The 19,209-nt window shown below is 48.0% G+C and overlaps 1 protein-coding gene across 1 annotated transcript in view; it reads left to right on the forward strand.

Annotated features, from left to right (window-relative positions):
* The window catches only part of PALB2 (partner and localizer of BRCA2), a 32,788-nt gene that overhangs the window by 510 nt on the left and 13,069 nt on the right, over positions 1–19,209 (forward strand). Inside the window, exons 2-7 of the mRNA XM_088448204.1 lie at positions 2,917–2,970; positions 3,257–3,316; positions 3,487–3,598; positions 4,906–6,330; positions 8,464–9,818; positions 15,345–15,428. Of these exons, the coding sequence (XP_088304330.1) occupies positions 2,923–2,970; positions 3,257–3,316; positions 3,487–3,598; positions 4,906–6,330; positions 8,464–9,818; positions 15,345–15,428 (3,084 nt within the window). The 5' untranslated portion in view covers positions 2,917–2,922. The remainder of the gene's footprint in view (positions 1–2,916; positions 2,971–3,256; positions 3,317–3,486; positions 3,599–4,905; positions 6,331–8,463; positions 9,819–15,344; positions 15,429–19,209) is intronic.

The following is a 19,209-nucleotide window of genomic DNA, read 5'->3' on the forward strand; positions in this document are numbered from 1 at the left end:
ATAAGTTGGGGTAAGGTATATTGGAGGAGACAATAACCCAGTAATGGGCAGCAGGCGGCCTTCGAAGCCTTCGCTTGCAGACTCCAGGCCCTTCGGGTTGCCTGTCATGTGCAATTGTCAGTTCAAAGCGAATATGTACTGACATAGGGCCTGATTCAACTGCACTGCTGAACGCAGTTTTGCTAGGGTCGGGAATCTGCGCAGGAGCCTGACCCGTTCTGCGCATGTGCAGAACGGGTCTGTGATCCCGCACGCGGACTGTCATTGATTGACGGTCTGCTGCCGTTTGGGTGGGGAGGGGGCAACGACGGCCTCCGTTTCCCGAAACAGAGGAGTGTTTCCACCGTTGGGGGAGATTTCCTGGCCTCTTTCATCTGCGGCGGCCGGCTTGCCTGACCCCATGGGTCACTTAGCCGGCCGATGTTCCCGCAGATTATTCGATGCTGCGTTGTACAACGCAGCTCAGGTAAGTATTGCATGCAGGAGGCATGATGTCTCCTGCTGCATTACCATTATTGCAAGGACGGAATTGCAAAGTTGCTTGTGTGCAGCTTTGAAAATCCGTCCTAAGATGAATCAGGGCCATAATCTGTATTGCGTACACCTACTGCGATGTTTATGAATTGTATATGACGGGTAGGCAACCTGTGGCATTTCAGCTGCTGTGGAACTACACCTTCCAGCATGCCTTGCACAGTTTTGCTGTTAGGGCATTCTGAAACTGGCAGAACATGTTGGTAGGTGTAGCTCCGCAGAAGCTGGAGTGCCACTGGTACTCCTGGTATGTGATATTCAAGGACAGCCCATGGTATTCTATAACTTTACAGAGTGATGAGGAAGCTGCACATTTTGGCCTCCTTATGGGTGTTGTGTATCTGGACTGGCGCTTACGGTAGGAGCTGGTTTGGTGGCTACTTGAAGAAAGCTTGAATGAGGCTTGATTAAGTTCCTTTGCATGGAGTAAATACTAAGGAGTGAAGTAGGCACTGTATAAGGAAATAGAGAGGTGAGTCCTAAAATATAAACTAGATGGATTCTAGTATAACCGGGCTGAGGGCCTGATTCAGAGCCGGACGCTCTGACCAGAGCGCTCGCTCTGAATCAGGGCCCTCCTACCTAAACTTGGAGCGGCCTCTTGGACGCTCGCATAGCTGTGATGTCAGTGGGGCCGGACCCAGACGGTAGGCGTTCTCATGGGAACACCTCCGTCTGGCAGCCACGCCCCCGGCACGCCCACCAAAGGGGGCGCGCTGTCACCATCGACAGCACGCCCCCTTTGGTGCGAGACCCCGAGCGAAGGCTACCCCGTCGCTCGCCGGGTCTCGCGCATGCGCACGACGGAGCTCCCTCCGTCGTGCCCATGCGCATTTGGATACCATCGACCCGCTTGCGAGCGGCCTGCGCTTGCGAGCGGGTCTGAATGAGACCCTGAGACCTATAGTGCATGAGGTAACCAGGCTGAGACAGGTATTGCTATGGTAACCAGGCTGGTACGGACAAAGCAACTGGTAACCTGGCTGGAACTGACAATGAAACTGGTAACAGGGCTGGAACTGGCAATGCAACTGGTAAGCTGGCTGGAACCAACAATGCAACTGGTAAAAGGAGTGGGAACCGGCAGTGCAACTGGTAACAGGGCTGGGGCCGGCATTTCAACTGGTAGCTGGGCTGGGACCGTCAATGCAACTGGTAACCGGCAATGCACAAGAAGCAGGGATACAGAACAAACTGCAGGTTTCTGCTGGACCAGGAAGGTGTCTGGTATAATGTAATTGTATTGGCAACTGGTCTGGTCTCAAGGAAGAGTTTAACTAGGGGCTGCTGGAGTAAGCTGTAGCAAGGTAGCACTCCCATTGAAGGGGTGGCGGTCAGCTGACTATTTCCAAAATACCGGCGCCCATGCATCGGAGCCAGCAGGGTTCAGGTGTGCAGATTGTCTAGGGTGTGTGCAGCAAGGACCAGAAGACATCAGAGGACCTCAGGGCGAGCCGGGAGAGAGAGCGCTGACATAAGTAGCATTACATTCCACATGGGCAAGTAAACAGTCGCTGAATGAGGGACGGAAACAAGGGAGCAGAGCACTGGTGGCATGGATTGTGCTAGGGAAGGAGAGCCCTGCCCATAAGAGTTTACATACTAATGGGAGGGGAGAACAGTTAGAAGGTGAACTGGGAAGAATATAGGGTGGAGTAGAATAGTATTGAGTTATTAGATTGACTGGCACCCTTCAATAAAAAGGTACGTTTTAAGGGCACGTTTAAAGCTGGGACGAGAGTATGATAGGGCGAGGGAGTGAGTTCCAGAGGATGGTGGCACCTCAAGTGAAATATTATTGGCGAGAGGATGTGACCGGGGGTGCAGGAGCAAAGAGGGGAGTGTGGAGAGAGATGAGGTTAGAGATGTAGGGAGGGGGAGAGTGGTTAAGGCTTTGTACATGGGGTGAGCAGTCAGAAATGGATATTGAGCAGGATAAGGAGAAAGTGAAGCAGGTTGCAAAGGGGGGGTTGTAGGAAAATGAACAATACATCAAAGTGGGGACAGGCCAGGTGGAGGTTACATTAGTCTACCTGAGAGATTATGCGTGATGTTTTGGAAGTGGCAGCGGCACGATTAATAGATGGCCTGGATGTGCGAAGTGAAGGAGAGAACTGAGTCAGGGATGACACAAGACATTGGACTTGGTGGATGAACGAGAGCATGATGTTATCAATAGAGACGGAGAGAGGGGGGGAGAGGTGAAGGGACCCTGGAATGGGGAATTGCATTGAAAATACATTTAATTCTGAATTTTTGCTGGTATTTGGCCAACAATCTTACTTATTCTATAACCTTATACAGCTGAAATTACACATAATAAATCTATCATGTGTGTTTATATGTCTTCTCTTCATTGTTCTTCATTTTGCCTGTGTTTAGTGAGCCATGGAGAGTTTACAGGAGAAGTTTCTCACTTTGGATGAGAAAACAAAGGTAACCAACCACATGTTATGGTGTATATTGTAGTGTTCATTCTAGCACTCTGCACCTGTCACAACCCGTGCAGTTCCTCTTTCCTGCCTGGGGTGTCGCTCTCTGCTCTGGTGCTTCTAGCACACTCTGATGCAAAAACCTGCTGAGATAAAGACCAGAGTGTGCTAGAAGCACCAGAGCAGAGAGCGACACCCCCAGGCAGGAAAGAGGAACTGCACGGGTTGTGACAGGTGCAGGGTGCATCACCTTCACATCTTCATTAACATTCCAATTTTATTCATTTCAGCTAAAAGAAAGGCTTGCCCTACTGAAAAAAGAATATAGGAAAACGGTGAACCGTTTACAGGTAAATACATATACGCATATAAACATGCAATGCTGGAACTTTTATTGAAATTATAATGGGATATTATGTATTCTGATTGCGATATTTTTATATATTGTATAAATGAATATTAATATATATGAATATAAAGATGGGAGGAAACAAAACGGTTTTGAACCTTACCTTAACAGAGATCACAGAGAGCCGAGAGGGTAAAGTCGCATGTGAAGAAAACCATTGAGGAGCAGAACCGGCTGCTGAGCCAGGAATGCAGCATAGCAGACTGCACCCTTGAGTCCCCAGGTAAACAATCACCATGGTTACAGAATAGCCTGTTTCTGGGGTTTGCCGGAATAAAAAAAATAATAATGAGGCTTCATATACCATTACTTAGGGGTCTATTTACTAAGCAGTGTTAGGAGACAGAGTGAAAAGTGATAAGGTGCCAGCCAAACAGCTCCCAACTGTCATTTTTCAAACACAGTCTGTGAGATGGCAGTTAGGAGCTGATTGGCTGGCACCTTATCACTTTTCACTCTGTCCCCTAACACTGCTTAGTAAATAGACCCCTTAATCTTAATCTTTATGGCTTTGATGTCCTGAATAAGAGATTTTTGGAGCACATAAATATTTCACTGTGGTTAATCCACTATAAAAATCCTGAAATATGAGCTAAAAGCAGAAAAAAAAATGTTTTTGGGGACAAATGACATTTTTTAGCATCCACGGCATGTCCAGTGTTTGCCAAGAGTACAATTACAGCACCTGCCATTTTGATCTCTTGACCAATACTTGGACAAGTGCTGACAAGGCGATCGCTTTACGCTGAACACGGGACAGATGTTAAATCACCTATGAGTACATACTTAATATGTGTACTTGCTGCAGTAAATCTCTCCTCACACACTCTGTAAAAAATGTTTAACTTGTGTCTTTAGCCAGGCAGGTCTGGTTAATCTCTGGGGGTGGTTGTCTTCATATAAAGGTCCTGATGCAGGAAGGTCTGGCTAGTGCTGTGTACAGTACATCTCTTACGGGTTGTGGCAAAATACTATAATAGTCAAACTATGTGTTTCAAAGTATAATAAAGACCCAATTGCCTATCTATAATGGTTGTACGGTGCCCATATATAGTTATAGTCTTGCATCTGCTGGAGGCCCGGAGCTGCATAGGCAGCCATTTTTCAGGTGATTTGCATATGTCCTTGGGAATAAGGCATTGTCACCATTTTCCCGGAGACCTGCGCATGTGCCGTAGATTCTGGCACCAAACTAGAGTCTACTGCGCTGCCAGAGAAGAGGGGCACACAAAGAGTCTCGGGCCCTCTTAAACCGCCCCTGCAAGGAACTGTAACTAGGCTAATGGTGGCAGCCAGAATGTTGTTATTCCCTTTATTTTGGCTTTAAAGTGTGGCTATTTGGAATCCAGTGTTACTTATTAGACATGCCTCAACATTTATTTAAAAATGGAAATTGAAAAGTGTGTTTTTTGAAAAAAAAAAAGAATGTATAAAAATGTTGTAAAACGTATCTTTTTATTGGTGACTCTTATTATTGAAATTTATATCTGCAAATGAAAAAACATGTAAATGGTATGTATTGTTTCGTAGGTCTGATGAAGTGCACCAACAATGCCTCAGGAGATGTCGAGGAGTCACGGCCAGGTGCCGGAACCTCCATAGTAGACAAGGACAGGAAGCTGTGTGTCACCTTTAACTTGGAGCCTGAAGTCCTCCATGCCGGCAGCCACTCTCCCCCATTTTCCTGTGGTGAAAACAGCGGCCAAGAAGCTGATATAGCTAACAAACCCCAGGGAGACGGGACGAATAATCAGAGAACGAGGAGCCGGCTGAGATTAAGCAGAACTTTAAAGAGAGACTGCCTTTCAGACTCACCGTCTACAAATGTCATTCAGCCCGACGGTATCGTTAATGTCCGGGTTGGCCAGCAAATTAATACATGGGCTAAAAGTTCATCTGAATCACCAGTGTTTAAGAAGTGCCTTAAAGAAGACCTTACCATAAAGAATGATGCCACTATGAGTTGTTCTTCTGAGAACACAAAAGCTGTAGTCCTCTCTCCTGAGATTGGGGGGAGTCTTGATGCTGGACCATCTCTACTAATCACTACAGATCATTCTCCAGGTGATCGAATGCATAAAGACAACACCACCATGCAGACAAGTAACACTAAAACTACAGAACTTGCACAAAGTAGTATTATATATGACAGAATGGGAACAAAAGAGGAGCATGGTAGGACATGTAATGCCGCTGGAACCACATCTATTACTCAGCACAGTCCTCTTCTACGTTCTGGCAACCAGTCTCTTTGCAATGTTAAGGTCCACGCAGAGAGCTCAGTCATGGAAGAAGAATGTAACCCACTCAACTCCTGCACTCTGGTGGAGGGGCTGCTATTCCCGGTGGAGTATTACGTTCGGACAACGCGCCGCATGTCCAGCTGCCAGAGAAAAGTGGATCTTGATGCTGTTATCAACAGCCACCTGGGCTTGGCCAAGAAAGGGACAAGAGGTAGACCGTGGAAAAGAAGAACGTCTTTGTCTCCTTCTGTCATGGTTGAGGGCAGCCCGGGTCTCAGTCACCAGACTGTAAGTAACAGTGGCGGAGAGGTGACACGATCCAAGCGAGGAAAGGGTCGGAAGTCTTGTCCTGCAGTGATGTCTTCTTCTGGTTTGAAGGACATATCCATCCAACTGGAATTTGGCTCTGATTCCAACCTGATATTAAGTGGCTTTCACAGTGAAAAGGAAAATTGCAAAACAAAAGCACCCACCAAGGTGAATTCACGCAATAATGAGCATGATCTTACTAATATAACAGAGGATTCACAAATAAAAGAAGTATTGAAGCCCAACGAGCGTTTTGAGTTGCTGCAGTCTAAGAGTAAAGGGTACAGTCTAAGACCTCGGAATGCTGCAAGCCTTTCTTTACTTATGTTGCCCAACGACAAAGAAGACTTTGAGGCTAGCCCGTACATCCTCAGGACTTCCAAGGAAACCAATGAGCCAACAGGTAGGTAAAATGACGCTGAGTGCTTAGGTTACATAACCAAATGGCTTGGTGGTTGGCAGATGCACTGATGGGCAGTGGGCCTCATTGTACCATCATGTGAACTAAATACAATGAGGTGATGCACAGGTGAATGCAAGTCAGTCTGTAGGATAGAGGGCCGTCCAATGCGGTCCCCAAAGTGTACCAGTTAGGAAGAATTTAATTAGGCACGTTGTTTGCCCAGCAGCTAATTGATCACACTGCCTGATTCAGTTAGTAGCGGGAACCCCGCGCACTAAGCCCTAGAGGGTGGATTTGTCATTGCAGCCTCAGGAGCTGCGAGAAAAAAATCTTCATTAACATGCTGGCTCTGTATTTACCGCGCAGGGGAACCCATAGATTCCAGCACTGCGCAGAATCTATGAGTTAGGGCGCGTTAACCCATGGTTTACAGGCAGATAAATTGCAGATTAATTGAATAGCTCCGGACGTGAAACCCGGAGCTATTCTCCGCGCGGTAAACCCCACGACTGATTGAATTTCACCCTTTGTCTGATCACTGCAAACAGTTTATTGCAACCCAATGAGTAGCAAGATATTCCCTTATGTGTCTGAGCAAAACGGATTTCTGTCATTGCCAGGGAAATAGTCTATACGTACCAACTGGCGTTTGATTTGCATTTAAAAACATAATTTCAAACTATTGATTTGAGTGGGTGGTATTTGTAAAACGGCAACGCTTCCATAGGTGTGTAACAGAGCAAGTGGGTGTGGGGTCATTTTTGTGCCTTTAGCAAGAAAGCACAGTACCGGAAATTGATGCCAGTGGGGTTTGAGCCTAATGGTGCATACACACGATCAGATGTACGATTTGAACGATTTTATCAACGATTTGAATGATTGAACAATTTCTGACTGCATTAAAATTAGTGGAATCGTCCAAATCTGACTGCAAACACATCAGATGTTAGATATCGTTATCTGACTAACGCGCATCGTTCATCTGACAAACCTGTCAGATATGTCAGATCTTCCTTCCTTCAGATATGAACGGTTGAACGATTTTTAAAATCCTTATTGTACAGATCTGAATGAAAATCTGACCGTGTGTATGCACCATAAGGCAAGTCTGTGTAGAGCGGCGAATCCCAGTTTGTCCTGGAAGCCAGAGACGGCCCTTATTCCTGGCACTTCTAATTACACAGCGCCTGAGGAGCCATGGTTTACCTGAGGCTAGCTGGGCATGCTGAGATTTGTAGTTCCACAGCAGCTGACAGGCATAGCTGGAGAGCCGCAGGTCCCTGATGTAAGCATGCAGGACAGAGAACATATCATTTGACCCCAGTCCCAGCTGAACACATTCAAATATTAGATGTCTTTTAATCTGTCTCAGATAGGATCGGCCGTCTTTTGGGAATTACTGAATGTGGTGCATGATGTCATAAATCTAAAAGACTTACTGAATTTGCTTATTAATCTTTTAGACACTTTTTGTTTCTTTTGCCCCGATTGTGTGGTCAGGCCATGGCATAACTAGGGGGCTGTTAGCGTATTTGAAATACGAGAGCACCCATTTAGACTTGTAGTTGCTGTCTTCTAACTGGATATATTACAAGCCAAATAATGATGTAATTGATTCGGATTATAATTGATTGTCGTGCTAATTTTGGATTCACAAATGATGCGGTATTGGGCCAAGACAGCAATAATAGACAACAGATTCAGTTAAATGAAGACTAGGATCAATGAACCTCTCCATTATATTGTTTTAATAATTGGACACAACAGTTTATTTTATTAGAAAGAATCCTGGTATGTGTATGCTATGCAATGCTTTGCTGTGGTGCTCTTCTATAACAATGGCATGCTTAATGTATGTGTTTATTTTTAATCTCAGAGAATCAAGTTCTTAATGCTTTCAATGCAGCGGTTTAGTCTGGCAGTATACACTCCCCGCCGTTGGCGACTTACTAAAGAGGAGGAGTCTCAGAAACACTAAATACAATCAAAACGAAGCCGTGTGTTTTTTTTGTATCGTAATTTTGTTTCATCTTAATGGGTAATGGGTGATTAATATAGATAAAATAGATCTTTTGCATTATTTTGTTCCTCTCATCCCCTTTCTGTCTACAAATGTTGTTTCTTTTCCTGCAGGCTCCTCCCCCTTTCCCTCATTTAGCGGCAGGGTCAGTCTGGAACATCTATCGCAACGTTTAGACATTACAGACTTCCATTTGCCTGATGAAGAGTTTGGTACTCTGAAGCTTGAGAAGCTGAAATCCACTAGTTCCCTGGAATCATTTGTTCCCAAACCAACCAAAGTGAGAAATAAATGCGTCCTGACCAGTAGGAGTAACCACACAAGACTGCAAGACCACTCAGCTGTGCTACATGGAGCACTGGAAGTTTGTCCAAGTGCGTCAGAACCTGACTTAAATCTTTTAATATTTCATGAGAACCACCTGCATGATGAACAGTCTGCTGATACCCAAGGGGACGCTTCAGGGAGCAATATTCCACTTTCCATTGAGGTTACCAAAAATAAACTGGACCTATCTCAAGTGTGTCTTAATAGTGACCCGATAAATGCCTTAAAACTTTCACCAAAGATCTGTGGAACTGTGGAATCAAAAAGTAAAACTTCCAATTGTCTTAGTTCCACTAAAAAGTATCAGGATCCTCTCCTCCAGCCATTTGAAGGGGTCAATCTTGATTCCACCATGTGTACAGTGGAGGGGAAGCTTTGCAACGATGACGCAATGTCAAAAACAGACGCACAAACTCCATTTGATGCCTTAAGTCACGATGAGCCAAATCTTTCCGTGCCGAATACGGACGTTCTGGAAAAACTCGCACAGTCCAAAAGTGTTGGAGAAAATCTTCTTGTCTCAAGCACCGATCTGGAATCTGTTGTGGGTGCAAACTCTCCCGCAAATGCCCCCGACAAACTTTCTCCCACAAATGCCCCCGACAAACTTTCTCCCACAAATGCCCCCGACAAACCTTCTCCCACAAATACCCCCGACAAACTTTCTCCCACAAATATCCCAGACAAACTTTCTTCACCAAGAAAGATCACTTGCAGTGTCCTCTTCTCGACCTCAATTTGCTCTGTCCCTCTAGACAGTAGGGATGAATGTGTGGCCCCAGATTGTACATCACAGTTTCCTTTCTTGGGGCAAACCCCAGCTGTCTTCTCCTCACCCCAGTCCAGCCATACTCCTATTAACATGTATGGGGAGCAAACTATATTGAAAACAGTAGGCTCACTTCCCGAGGCCTCTGGAAATGACGGACATGAATATAGTTCTGCGTTTAGTGAGGAGACTGTTGTTGCACTGGGTGAGACAGATGTCAGCCAATTCAGTGGAGTATTTCCCCAATCTACAGATGTATCTGAAGTCTGTGATAACGAGATCGTGGACAATCAATGTAATAATACAGAAGATTGTGGAAAGGAGAGTCTGCCAGCGGTAACTCCCAAGGTCAACAAAGACGGAGAGGTTGATGTAAGTGGTTTTATTTCGTCATTGAGGAACAAGTACATGTGCAAGATTTGGCATTCTCTGTTTTCCATTTCCTATACAAGCCCACTCTGTCAGCGTTATTTACACTGTATGCTTATATCATTGCTGGGTTATGTTTTCTAAGCCAGGTCGTCAATTACAGAAACCATTTCCTTGTTCCTACTCAAATAAGAAAGGTTTACAGACAGGTAAATGCCTTATTGCAGCCATTACAATAATAAATGTCAGTGGCCTGCATTGTTCACATCAGGATAAATAGGCCATGTTTTATTTATGGGCCACAAATACCAACCTGCAAAACTACTGAATCTACGTGTGTGTGTGTGTGTATTTGTGTGTTACCTTGAAAAAAAAAACCGATAAGCGTTGTGAAACGTTGGAAATTTCCGTGACATGGGTTGAAACTGATTTTTGTACAAGCTCCGCAGTCTTCCCTATTCTGTCAAACTATGTAGAGGTGTGGCTATTAAATAATGAGACGTATTCATAAAAAAATAAACCATTCTGCGCGAGTTAAAAGGGAGTTGGGGAACTTTGACCTTGGACTATTCCAAAACGGTCTTGCCAGTTTCACCCCACGGATAGTTTGCTGTCATATAGCGTTCAAAGTAGTTGTGTTTTTCTTGTGCATTGTAAAAATGCTTAGATTAAAACTAGAGCAACATGTTAATTTTGAAATTTTTAGTTAAATCAAACAAAACATCCGCCAAATCTTTCCGTACACTAACCGGGGCTTACGGGGCAGATTGTATCTCACGTGCACGTGTGTTTGAGTGGCACAAAAGATTTAGTGACTGTCGCGAGGATGTAGAAGATGATGAACGTTCCGGGAAGGCCTCGCTCTTCAAAAACAAATGAAAATATGGAAAAAAAAAATTGAGAAGATTGTTTGAATTGATCGTCCAAATGATGAATCGACATTACTATAAAAATGTTCTAGCAACTTTGCAGGAAAGAATCAGAAGAAAGAGGACAAATTTGTGGAAAAATTGGTTTCATCCTCCATCAGGGCAACGCACCAGCCCACACAGCTCTGTTTGTGAAGCAGCGTTTGGCCGAGAAACATTGCAGTGCTAGAACACCCTCCATACTCGCCAGACCTAGCACCATGTGACTTCTTAGTCAAATCTGCATCAGAGAAAGTCGTTTTGCATCAGTTACTGAGGTAAAGAAGAAAATGACGGCGCTGTTGAGACAGCTGAGGGATAATGAGCGACAGCACAGCTTCAACCAATGGAAAATAAGAATGCAGCGGTGTGTGGATGCAGAAGGGGAATACATAGAAGGGGAATGGAGTTAAAATGTACTTAATATAATTAAACATAAATTATAGCATCAGTCTCATTATTTAATAGCCACACCTTGTGTGTGTGGATAGATAGATATAGATCAAGGTAAGGGTGCCGTCTCCTGGGGTAAATGGCTGCACTTGTCATGCAGCTGCCAAGTAGTAGTACACCAGTCCAGGGCATTGATACATGTATCCACAGGTAGTTTTATTAGAACAAAAATAAGCAAAACATATAAGTAAATCCTGGCCTGGCCAGCTCTAACTAGGCAAAATGATTACCTCTCTGAGTGGAGGGGCCTAACGTCTCTCACAAATCAGAAGTCTTAAGCACAGCATTTCAGTAATCACAGTGACTTCCAAGAGGCCTTTAACATGTTCCCCAGGCAGTAAGAAGCTGACTACAAAGTCTGAGATACCCTTAATCAGCCTCTCACAGGTGGTTTGGCACTCGAGGCTGCTAATCAGCTTCTGATTACAGGACATAAGCTAAAAATCTGGGTCACATATATCTCCCCTTAACAACCACTCTAGTGTTTTTGTCACATATATACACACACACATAGTGGTGCTTGAAAGTTTGTGAACCCTTCAGAATTTTCTATATTTTTGCTGAAATTTGGCCTAAAACTACCTCAAATTTCAACACAAGTCCTAAAAGTAAATAAAGAGAACCAAATGAGACAAAATAATTTGACATGCTCAATGTTTTTTGGGTGGAGAAAGATTCAATATCGCATATATCTGTGAGTGGCCGGGTGCAGGTGTATCGTTTACATGGGGCAGAGATGGTACCAGGATGCACTATGGGAAGAAGGCAAGCCTGCGGTGACAGTGTGATAATTTGGGAAACCTTGGGTCCTGCCATTCATGTGAATGTTCTTTGGCATGTACCACCTACCTAAACATTGTTGCAGACCAAGTACACCCCTTCAAGGCAACAGTATTCCCAGATGACAGTGTCGTCTCAGCAGAATAATGCGTCCTGCCCCACTGCAACAATTGTACAAGAAAAGTCTGGGGAACATGACGAAGAGTTCAAGGTGTTGGTTTGGCCTCCAAATTCCCCAGATCTCAATCCGATCGAGCATCTGTGGGATTTGCTGGAAAATCAAGTCTGAGCCAAGGAGGCCTCACCTCACAACTTGAAAAGATCTGCTGCTAACATCTTGGTACCAGATACCACAGGACACCTTAAGAGGTCTTGTGGAGTCCATGCCTCGACAGGTAAAAGCAGTTTTGGTGGCATGAGGGGGAGCTACACAAAATTAGGCAGGTGGTTTTAATGTTATGGCATTTAGGTATGTGTGTGTGTGCAGGGCCGGTGCAAGGTTTTCCCCCAAACCCTCCGCCCAGCTCACAAACACATACACAGCGCCTTAATAATATTCACATGACCTGAATTAAAGGGATGATTCCCCCTGCAGTGCCCCCAGTAGTAAGGGCCCCTGTAGTGCCCCCAGTTGTAATGCCCTTGTAGTGCCCCCAGTAGTAATGCTCCCTCCCTGCAGTGCCCCCAGTAGTAATTCCCTTGTAGTGCCCCCAATAGTAATGCTCCCAGCAGTGCCCCCAGTAGTAATGCCCTTGTAGTGCCCCCAATAGTAATGCTCCCTGCAGTGCCCCAGTAGTAATGCCCCTTGAAGTGCCCCCAGTAGTAAGGGCCCCTGTAATGCCCCCAGTTGTAGTGCTCCCAATAGTGCCCCCATATGATGCCCCCAGTAGTAAGGCCCCTGTAGTAAGACCCCTCGAACAACCCCCCCCTTTCACACAAAATTAAATACCTTAAACCCCGCTCCAGTGTCTGCTGCCATCCATCCCCGTCCCCCGTTGGGAGTGCCGGGGGGGGGGGAGGAGAGAGAAGGAGCCAGGTGCCCGCTGGTAACACAATCTCAGCGGGCGCCCAGCAAATGGAGGGTGCATGGGTTGCGATCGCTGAGATGGCGGGACCCTTTAGCCGCCGGGTCCCATAGCAACCGCACCCCCTGCACTCTCCGTAGTTAGGCGGACTCAGAAGCGCCCTCTAGTGGCCGGCGCACCTAGGTAGCTGCCTAAGCTTGCCTAGTGATAGCGCCGGCCCTGTGTGTGTATTGCAACAATCAGAGTAAAATTCAAAAACTGAACACAATGATAATAATAAATAACTGCCCTTGTATGTTCCTTGCCAGCGAACAAATCTAAAATACAGATAAATAAACAGTGATCGCGGTGAGTGAAAAAAATATGTGGGTCCCAGGGAGCCTCCACTTAAAAAAAAAAAAAATTGCATCCTACCTGACAATTATGGGTCCCATCTTACACTAAATGCCCACTGTAATGGTGCCTTACTCAGTGCCCCCAGTAGTAATAATGCCCCCTGTAGTAATGCCCCTAGTAGTATGGGCCCCTGTAGTGCCCCAAGTTGTAATGCCCCCAGTAGTAATGCTCCCAGCAGTACCCCAGTAGTAATGCCCCTTGAAGTGCCCCCGGTAGTAATAATGCCCCCTGTAGTAATGCCCCTAGTAGTATGGGCCCCTGTAGTGCCCCAAGTTGTAATGCCCCCAGTAGTAATGCTCCCTGCAGTATCCCAGTAGTAAGGCCCCTGTAATGCCCCCATATGATGCACCCAGTAGTAATGCCCCCATATGATGCCCCCAGTTGTAAGGCCCCTGCAATGCCCCCAGCAGTAAGGCCCCTGTAATGCCCCCACCTGATGCCCCCAGTAGTATGGCCCTTGTAATGCCCCCAGTAGTAAGCCCCCCCCCCCGCACACACACAAAAAAAACCCCCAATACTTAACTTAAACCCCGCCCCAGTGCCTGCTGCTGTCCGTCCCCGACGCCCGCTCCTCGGAACTAATAGGAGTGACGTCATGATGTCACTCCCATAGTGCACTGCGGGACACGGAAGCCGGAGCTCAGGATTGAGCTCCGGCTGGCGCTGAGGGGAGGGAGGAGAGAAGGAGCCGGGCGCCCGCTGGTAACACACTCTCAGCGGGCGCCCGGCAAATGGAGGGTGGAGGGGGTGCAATCGCTGGGCCAGCGGGCCCCATAGCAACTGCACCCCCTGCACCCTCTGTAGGTACGCCTATTAACGCTGCCATCATTCAAAGCTTGTGCCTGCCGCGAGCCAATCGGATCTCGTGGACCGGCAGCTGCTGCTGATTGGCTGCCGGTCCGTGAGCTCACGACCGGTGCTTATTTGAATAGAAAACAATAATATGACAAAAAAGTCCTTGCGCCAAATATTCAATCCAGTAGATTATTCCATTTGTAGAGGAATCAGCAGTAATGGAATCTTCTTGTATAGAATACTCCAACCAAGCACATATGGAATAAACAGGTGGCAATATATTAGAAAAAAAGATCAATTTGTGCAAACTTCAAAGGGAATAGGTCAAATATGAATGTCCTTTTAAATCCTTCCGTGTAAAATAAATTACAGGACCACCAATGTAACGTTCCCTCCTATTATAGAGAATGCTCACATGAATAATACCTATAGGGGTTAAGTATAAATCCCATCAAGGTTTCTTTAACAATCACACAGATAGAATAATGAAACAGACAGCAAGATGCTCACATTGATTCTTACTTGAGAATAACTGTAATAAATCTCATAAGGGTTTCTTTATCCTCCGGGCATGCGCTGTGCTGCGGCCAATCGCTGATAGCCTGTCAGTGATTGTCGAAAGCACAGCACGTCCCCGGGGACCTAGACACTTTCTATAAGTTTGTCCCCGGGTTGCAATACCAGGTAAAATACGCGCTATAGTGCGTATTTGCGAACACTGATGTAAAGACTAAACAGGAAATTGCTCAGTGTAGTAATTTGAACCATTCAAAGCTCGAGTAAAGGAAAGTGATGTGCATACTCAGGGATCCCACAGGAAGTTGGTAACAATGAAATGCGTTGGTAGGTTCCTGAATGCTATCTCTTAAGACAGAGGTTCTCAAACTCTGTCCTCAGGACCCCACACAGTTCACGTTTTCCAGCTCACCCAGCAGGTGCACAGGTGTAGTCATTACGCACTAACACTTTTTAAAAGTTCCACAGGTGGAGCTTGTTATTTCACTTGTGATTCTGTGAGGAGACCTGGAAAACATGCACTGTTTGGGGTCCTGAGGACCGAGTTTGAGAACCTCTGTCTTAAGATATCCTCCTGAAGTTCCATGCTGGCCTGTAGCTCCTTTTTACTGGTTGTAGTCAATTCCATTCTTCAAGAGCTTCTGTCTTCCTCACAGGAAACTGCACACGGACTGGATTACGGCAGCGTAGTAGAGGGGACATCAGGGAATGGATCTCTGCACCTCATCTCGGAAATTCAGGTCAGTAAATCTATCCCGCCAAAGTGTTACCAGACCACAGTTCAAGTATTACCACCAGAAGGGCTACCAAATCTACCGAATCCTTCTGTCTGGGTGGGATACGGTCGCCCTGCAGCGGGTTATGAGCTTCTCAGCAGGACAGCAACAATTTGGGGGATATATAGCGGAATTCCTTTTCCTTCTCTTCCTACCAGGTTTCCCTGACACTAATCTCCTATTTCTACTTCAGGGTCCATAGGGTATCCACAGGATACCTTGGGGTATAGGTGTGACGTCAGTCGCCGGGCACCATAGAGTTAAGCTTTTCAGCCTCCCAGAATGCACTAGGGTCCCCCTCCTATACCCCGCCCCCGAGCTCCCCTGTCGGAGTGGGGGCTAGAAGAGCCCCTGAAGCTTTCTTCTATGCAGCTGTGGCTGCACATCTGGATGTACAGCATGGACAGTCAGTCCTGACGTCCATGCTGTCCTCCCTACACCCCCGCCGGTACCAGAACGCCGGTACGAATCCGGGGATGCTGGTGAGCATCTGGGGTCACAGCTAGCGGTGACCCCAGATGTTCCGGACCATGGCCGGATTCAAGGGGGACAAAGGTAAGCAGCGGGGTCCCGCGGTGGGTCCCCACTGGTCACATGGTCCTAAGTCCCCAGGCAGGGGGCTCCCTGGGGACTGGCTGCAGCGTGGAGCCAGGCGACCAACCTGCGCTTCCACTACCCCCTGGTACAGCGGACCGCAGCAGAGCGGTAGCGCTGCGGCGTCCCAGGGGTTAAATGCATGCCAGGGGAGCGTGCCTTCCCTGTCTCACAGCCGGCGCCTCCCCCGCTGCACACAGCCCTCTCTGCACGCTGCCGACTGGTCCTGTGGCAGCGCTCCTCCCCCAGGCCAGCCTCCTCTCTGCTCCTCGGCGGCCATCTTCTTCTGGACGCATGGTGAACGCTGCTGGAAGCGCTGGACGGAAGCATCGTGGTCTGGGTCCCCCCGCATACCTCTCCTCCGCTGTGGTCAGGTCTGTGTATGCAGCGCTGTGTCCTACCAGGCCCTGTGTCTGTGTAGTTGAGTGATCAGCGCTGTTAGTGCAGGAATTGATTTTCTTTGCATTGTATGTGACTGTGCTAGCGCTGCTGCCTGTAACTTTTCTTCTAAACTGTCAGCTTTATTCTGTCCCTGTTCTTTCTGCTAAGCCCTTGCGGTGCGGTGCTGCAGGGTGGTCTCTCGCCTATTTACTATATAATTGGTGAGAGGGGTCACATACTTGGTGCCATCATGTCTGAAAGTGATTTTCCTCTCCGGCTACAGTGTACTACGTGTAAAGTACCATTAGCGGAGGGGGAGGGTAGCGCGGAGGGCCTTTGCCGGCAGTGTTTGTCCATGGCGCAGCCGCTAACGGTTACAGCATCAGTACAGGAGCCGCCCTGGGCTTGTTTCGCTCAGGCGCTTACGACCTTAGTGGGCCAGTTAGCTCCGCAGCCCGCGTTTACACCGATGGGTTTGTCCCAGCAGTCAGTGGTGTCGTCACCCATGCAGGGTTTCCCTCGACAATTGGTGGTACCCCACAGTCTCCCTATTTCCCCGCTCCCGGTTTCTCAGGAGCCAGCGTGGGTTAACTCCCTGACGAGTTCTGTACAGCACTTGTCGGATGTGAGTCTGTGATGCGGCCGCATAAACGGCCGGTGGCGTCTCTGTCGGCTCCTTATGAGGATGACGAGGGGACGTCTGATGATGGGGAGATTCTGGATCCTTACGATCAGGAACCTCTCCACAGTAAGGACGCTGATGCAAAGTCCAAGGTATATATTCCTGGACTTATTCGGGCGGTCCGCACAGCCTTGGTGATTGAGGACGAAGTTCCCCCAGCGGCTAAATCTAAGTATGCCTTTTTCAAAGATGTGAAGGGCGATGCCACAGTCTTTCCTCTTTCGGGCAGTTAGTGGACCATTTAGAGGAGGCGTGGAAACAGCCTGGCAAAAGATACCAGCCGCAGAAACGCCTGGCGGTGGCTTATCCGTTCGCGGATAATTATTTTGCAGAGTGGGAATCCCCTCCACAGGTGGATTCTCACGTGACCCGTCTTGTCCGTAGTGCCACATTGCCGATGCCATCCATGTCCTCCCTTAAGGATGCTACGGACCGCAAGGTGGAGATCTGCCTGAAGTCCGCTTATTCCCTTGCGGGGGGGGGGCAGCACGGCCGGCTACGGCCATTTGTTGGGTTGCCAGAGCGATGGAGTGCTGGGCGGATTCATTAGAGGCTTCTTTTGATTCCGACTGTCCGGCCGAACAGGCGGAGTTGATTGGCAATCTCCGTGATTCGGCCACTTATATCAACACATTAGTACTCTGGTGTCTAGAATTTCTTCAGCAGCGGTGGCTGCTCGTCGCAGTTTGTGGCTGCGATCCTGGAAGGCGGACGCAGATTCCAAAAAGGGTCTGGAGGCGTTGCCGTTTACCGGAGAAGTTCTCTTCGGTCCGGATCTGGATAAGATTGTGGCCACGCTGGCGGCAGCCAAATCGGCTTGTCTCCCGTCGGCCGCTGCTCCTTCTGGTTCTGGACCATCGTCCTTTTGGTCATCTAGGGCCCAGGGTAGGCCCAAACCACAGTCGTTTCCTCGACAGGCTGGCCCTAAGAAATCGGCCAAGCCCCAGAAGCAGGCATGGAGTACCAGACGTCCGGCCCCCAAGCCAGATGACAAGCCTGCGGCCTGACGGTCCGGGTCTCCCTTTGGGGGATCCCAGGGTGGGAGGCCGCCTGCTGCAGTTCGCCCAGTGTTGGTCGGCCACTACGACAGACACTTGAGTTCTCGAGGTGGTCTCTCACGGGTACGCCCTCTCCTTCCGGCACAGACCCCCGGCGCGATTCTTCACCACGGGTCTACCATCAGACCGGAACAAGGCTATGGAGCTGCGGAAGGTATTGCACACTATGCTCCAGGCTGGAGTTATAGTGCCTGTTCCATTCTCCCAGAGGGGCCAGGGTTTCTATTCAAATCTTTTTTTGGTACAGAAACCCAATGGGTCGTATCGTCCGATTCTCAACCTCAAAGCACTCAACAAGTCTTTGCGGGTTCCGAAGTTTCGGATGGAGACCCTACGGTCCATCATTCTGGCGCTGGAACCTGGGGACTACATGGTGTCATTGGACATACAGGACGCTTACCTGCATGTCCCTATTCTTTTGCGCCATCAACAGTTCCTCAGGTTTGCAATCCGCAGCGACCACTTCCAGTTTCGGGCATTACCTTTTGGCCTGGCGACAGCACCACGTGTTTTCACCAAGGTGATGGCGGTCATGGCGGCTTCTCTGCGGCTGCAGGGAGTCCGCATGTTGCCGTACTTGGACGACCTGTTATTGGTGGCAGGATCTCCAGAGCTCCTGTTACGCCACTTGGACCTGACCATTGCACTGCTGCAATGGCACGGCTGGCTAATCAACTGGCAGAAGTCCACTCTAATCCCGTCTTGGAGGATTCTGCATCTTGGAGCCTTATTGGACTCGGGACAGCAAAGGATCTTCGTGACGGAGGACAAGATCTCTGCTTTACAGTCAAGGGTGCGCAGTTGTCTGCACAGCCGCCGGGTGTCCCTACACTCGGCGATGAGGTTACTGGGCTCCATGGTGTCGGTGTTCGACATGGTGGAATATGCCAAGTTTCACTCCAGACCTCTGCAGCACCTGATCCTGTCCAAGTGGAACGGGCTGCCTCAGTCTCTGAAGTCCCAGACGATTGTGATCACCCCGGAGGTTCGCCTTTCCCTTGCTTGGTGGTTACAGACGACCCACCTCAAC

This window comes from Taudactylus pleione, unplaced genomic scaffold, assembly GCF_031769625.1.
Source record: "Taudactylus pleione unplaced genomic scaffold, aTauple2 ptg000451l, whole genome shotgun sequence".
NCBI lineage: Eukaryota > Metazoa > Chordata > Amphibia > Anura > Myobatrachidae > Taudactylus > Taudactylus pleione.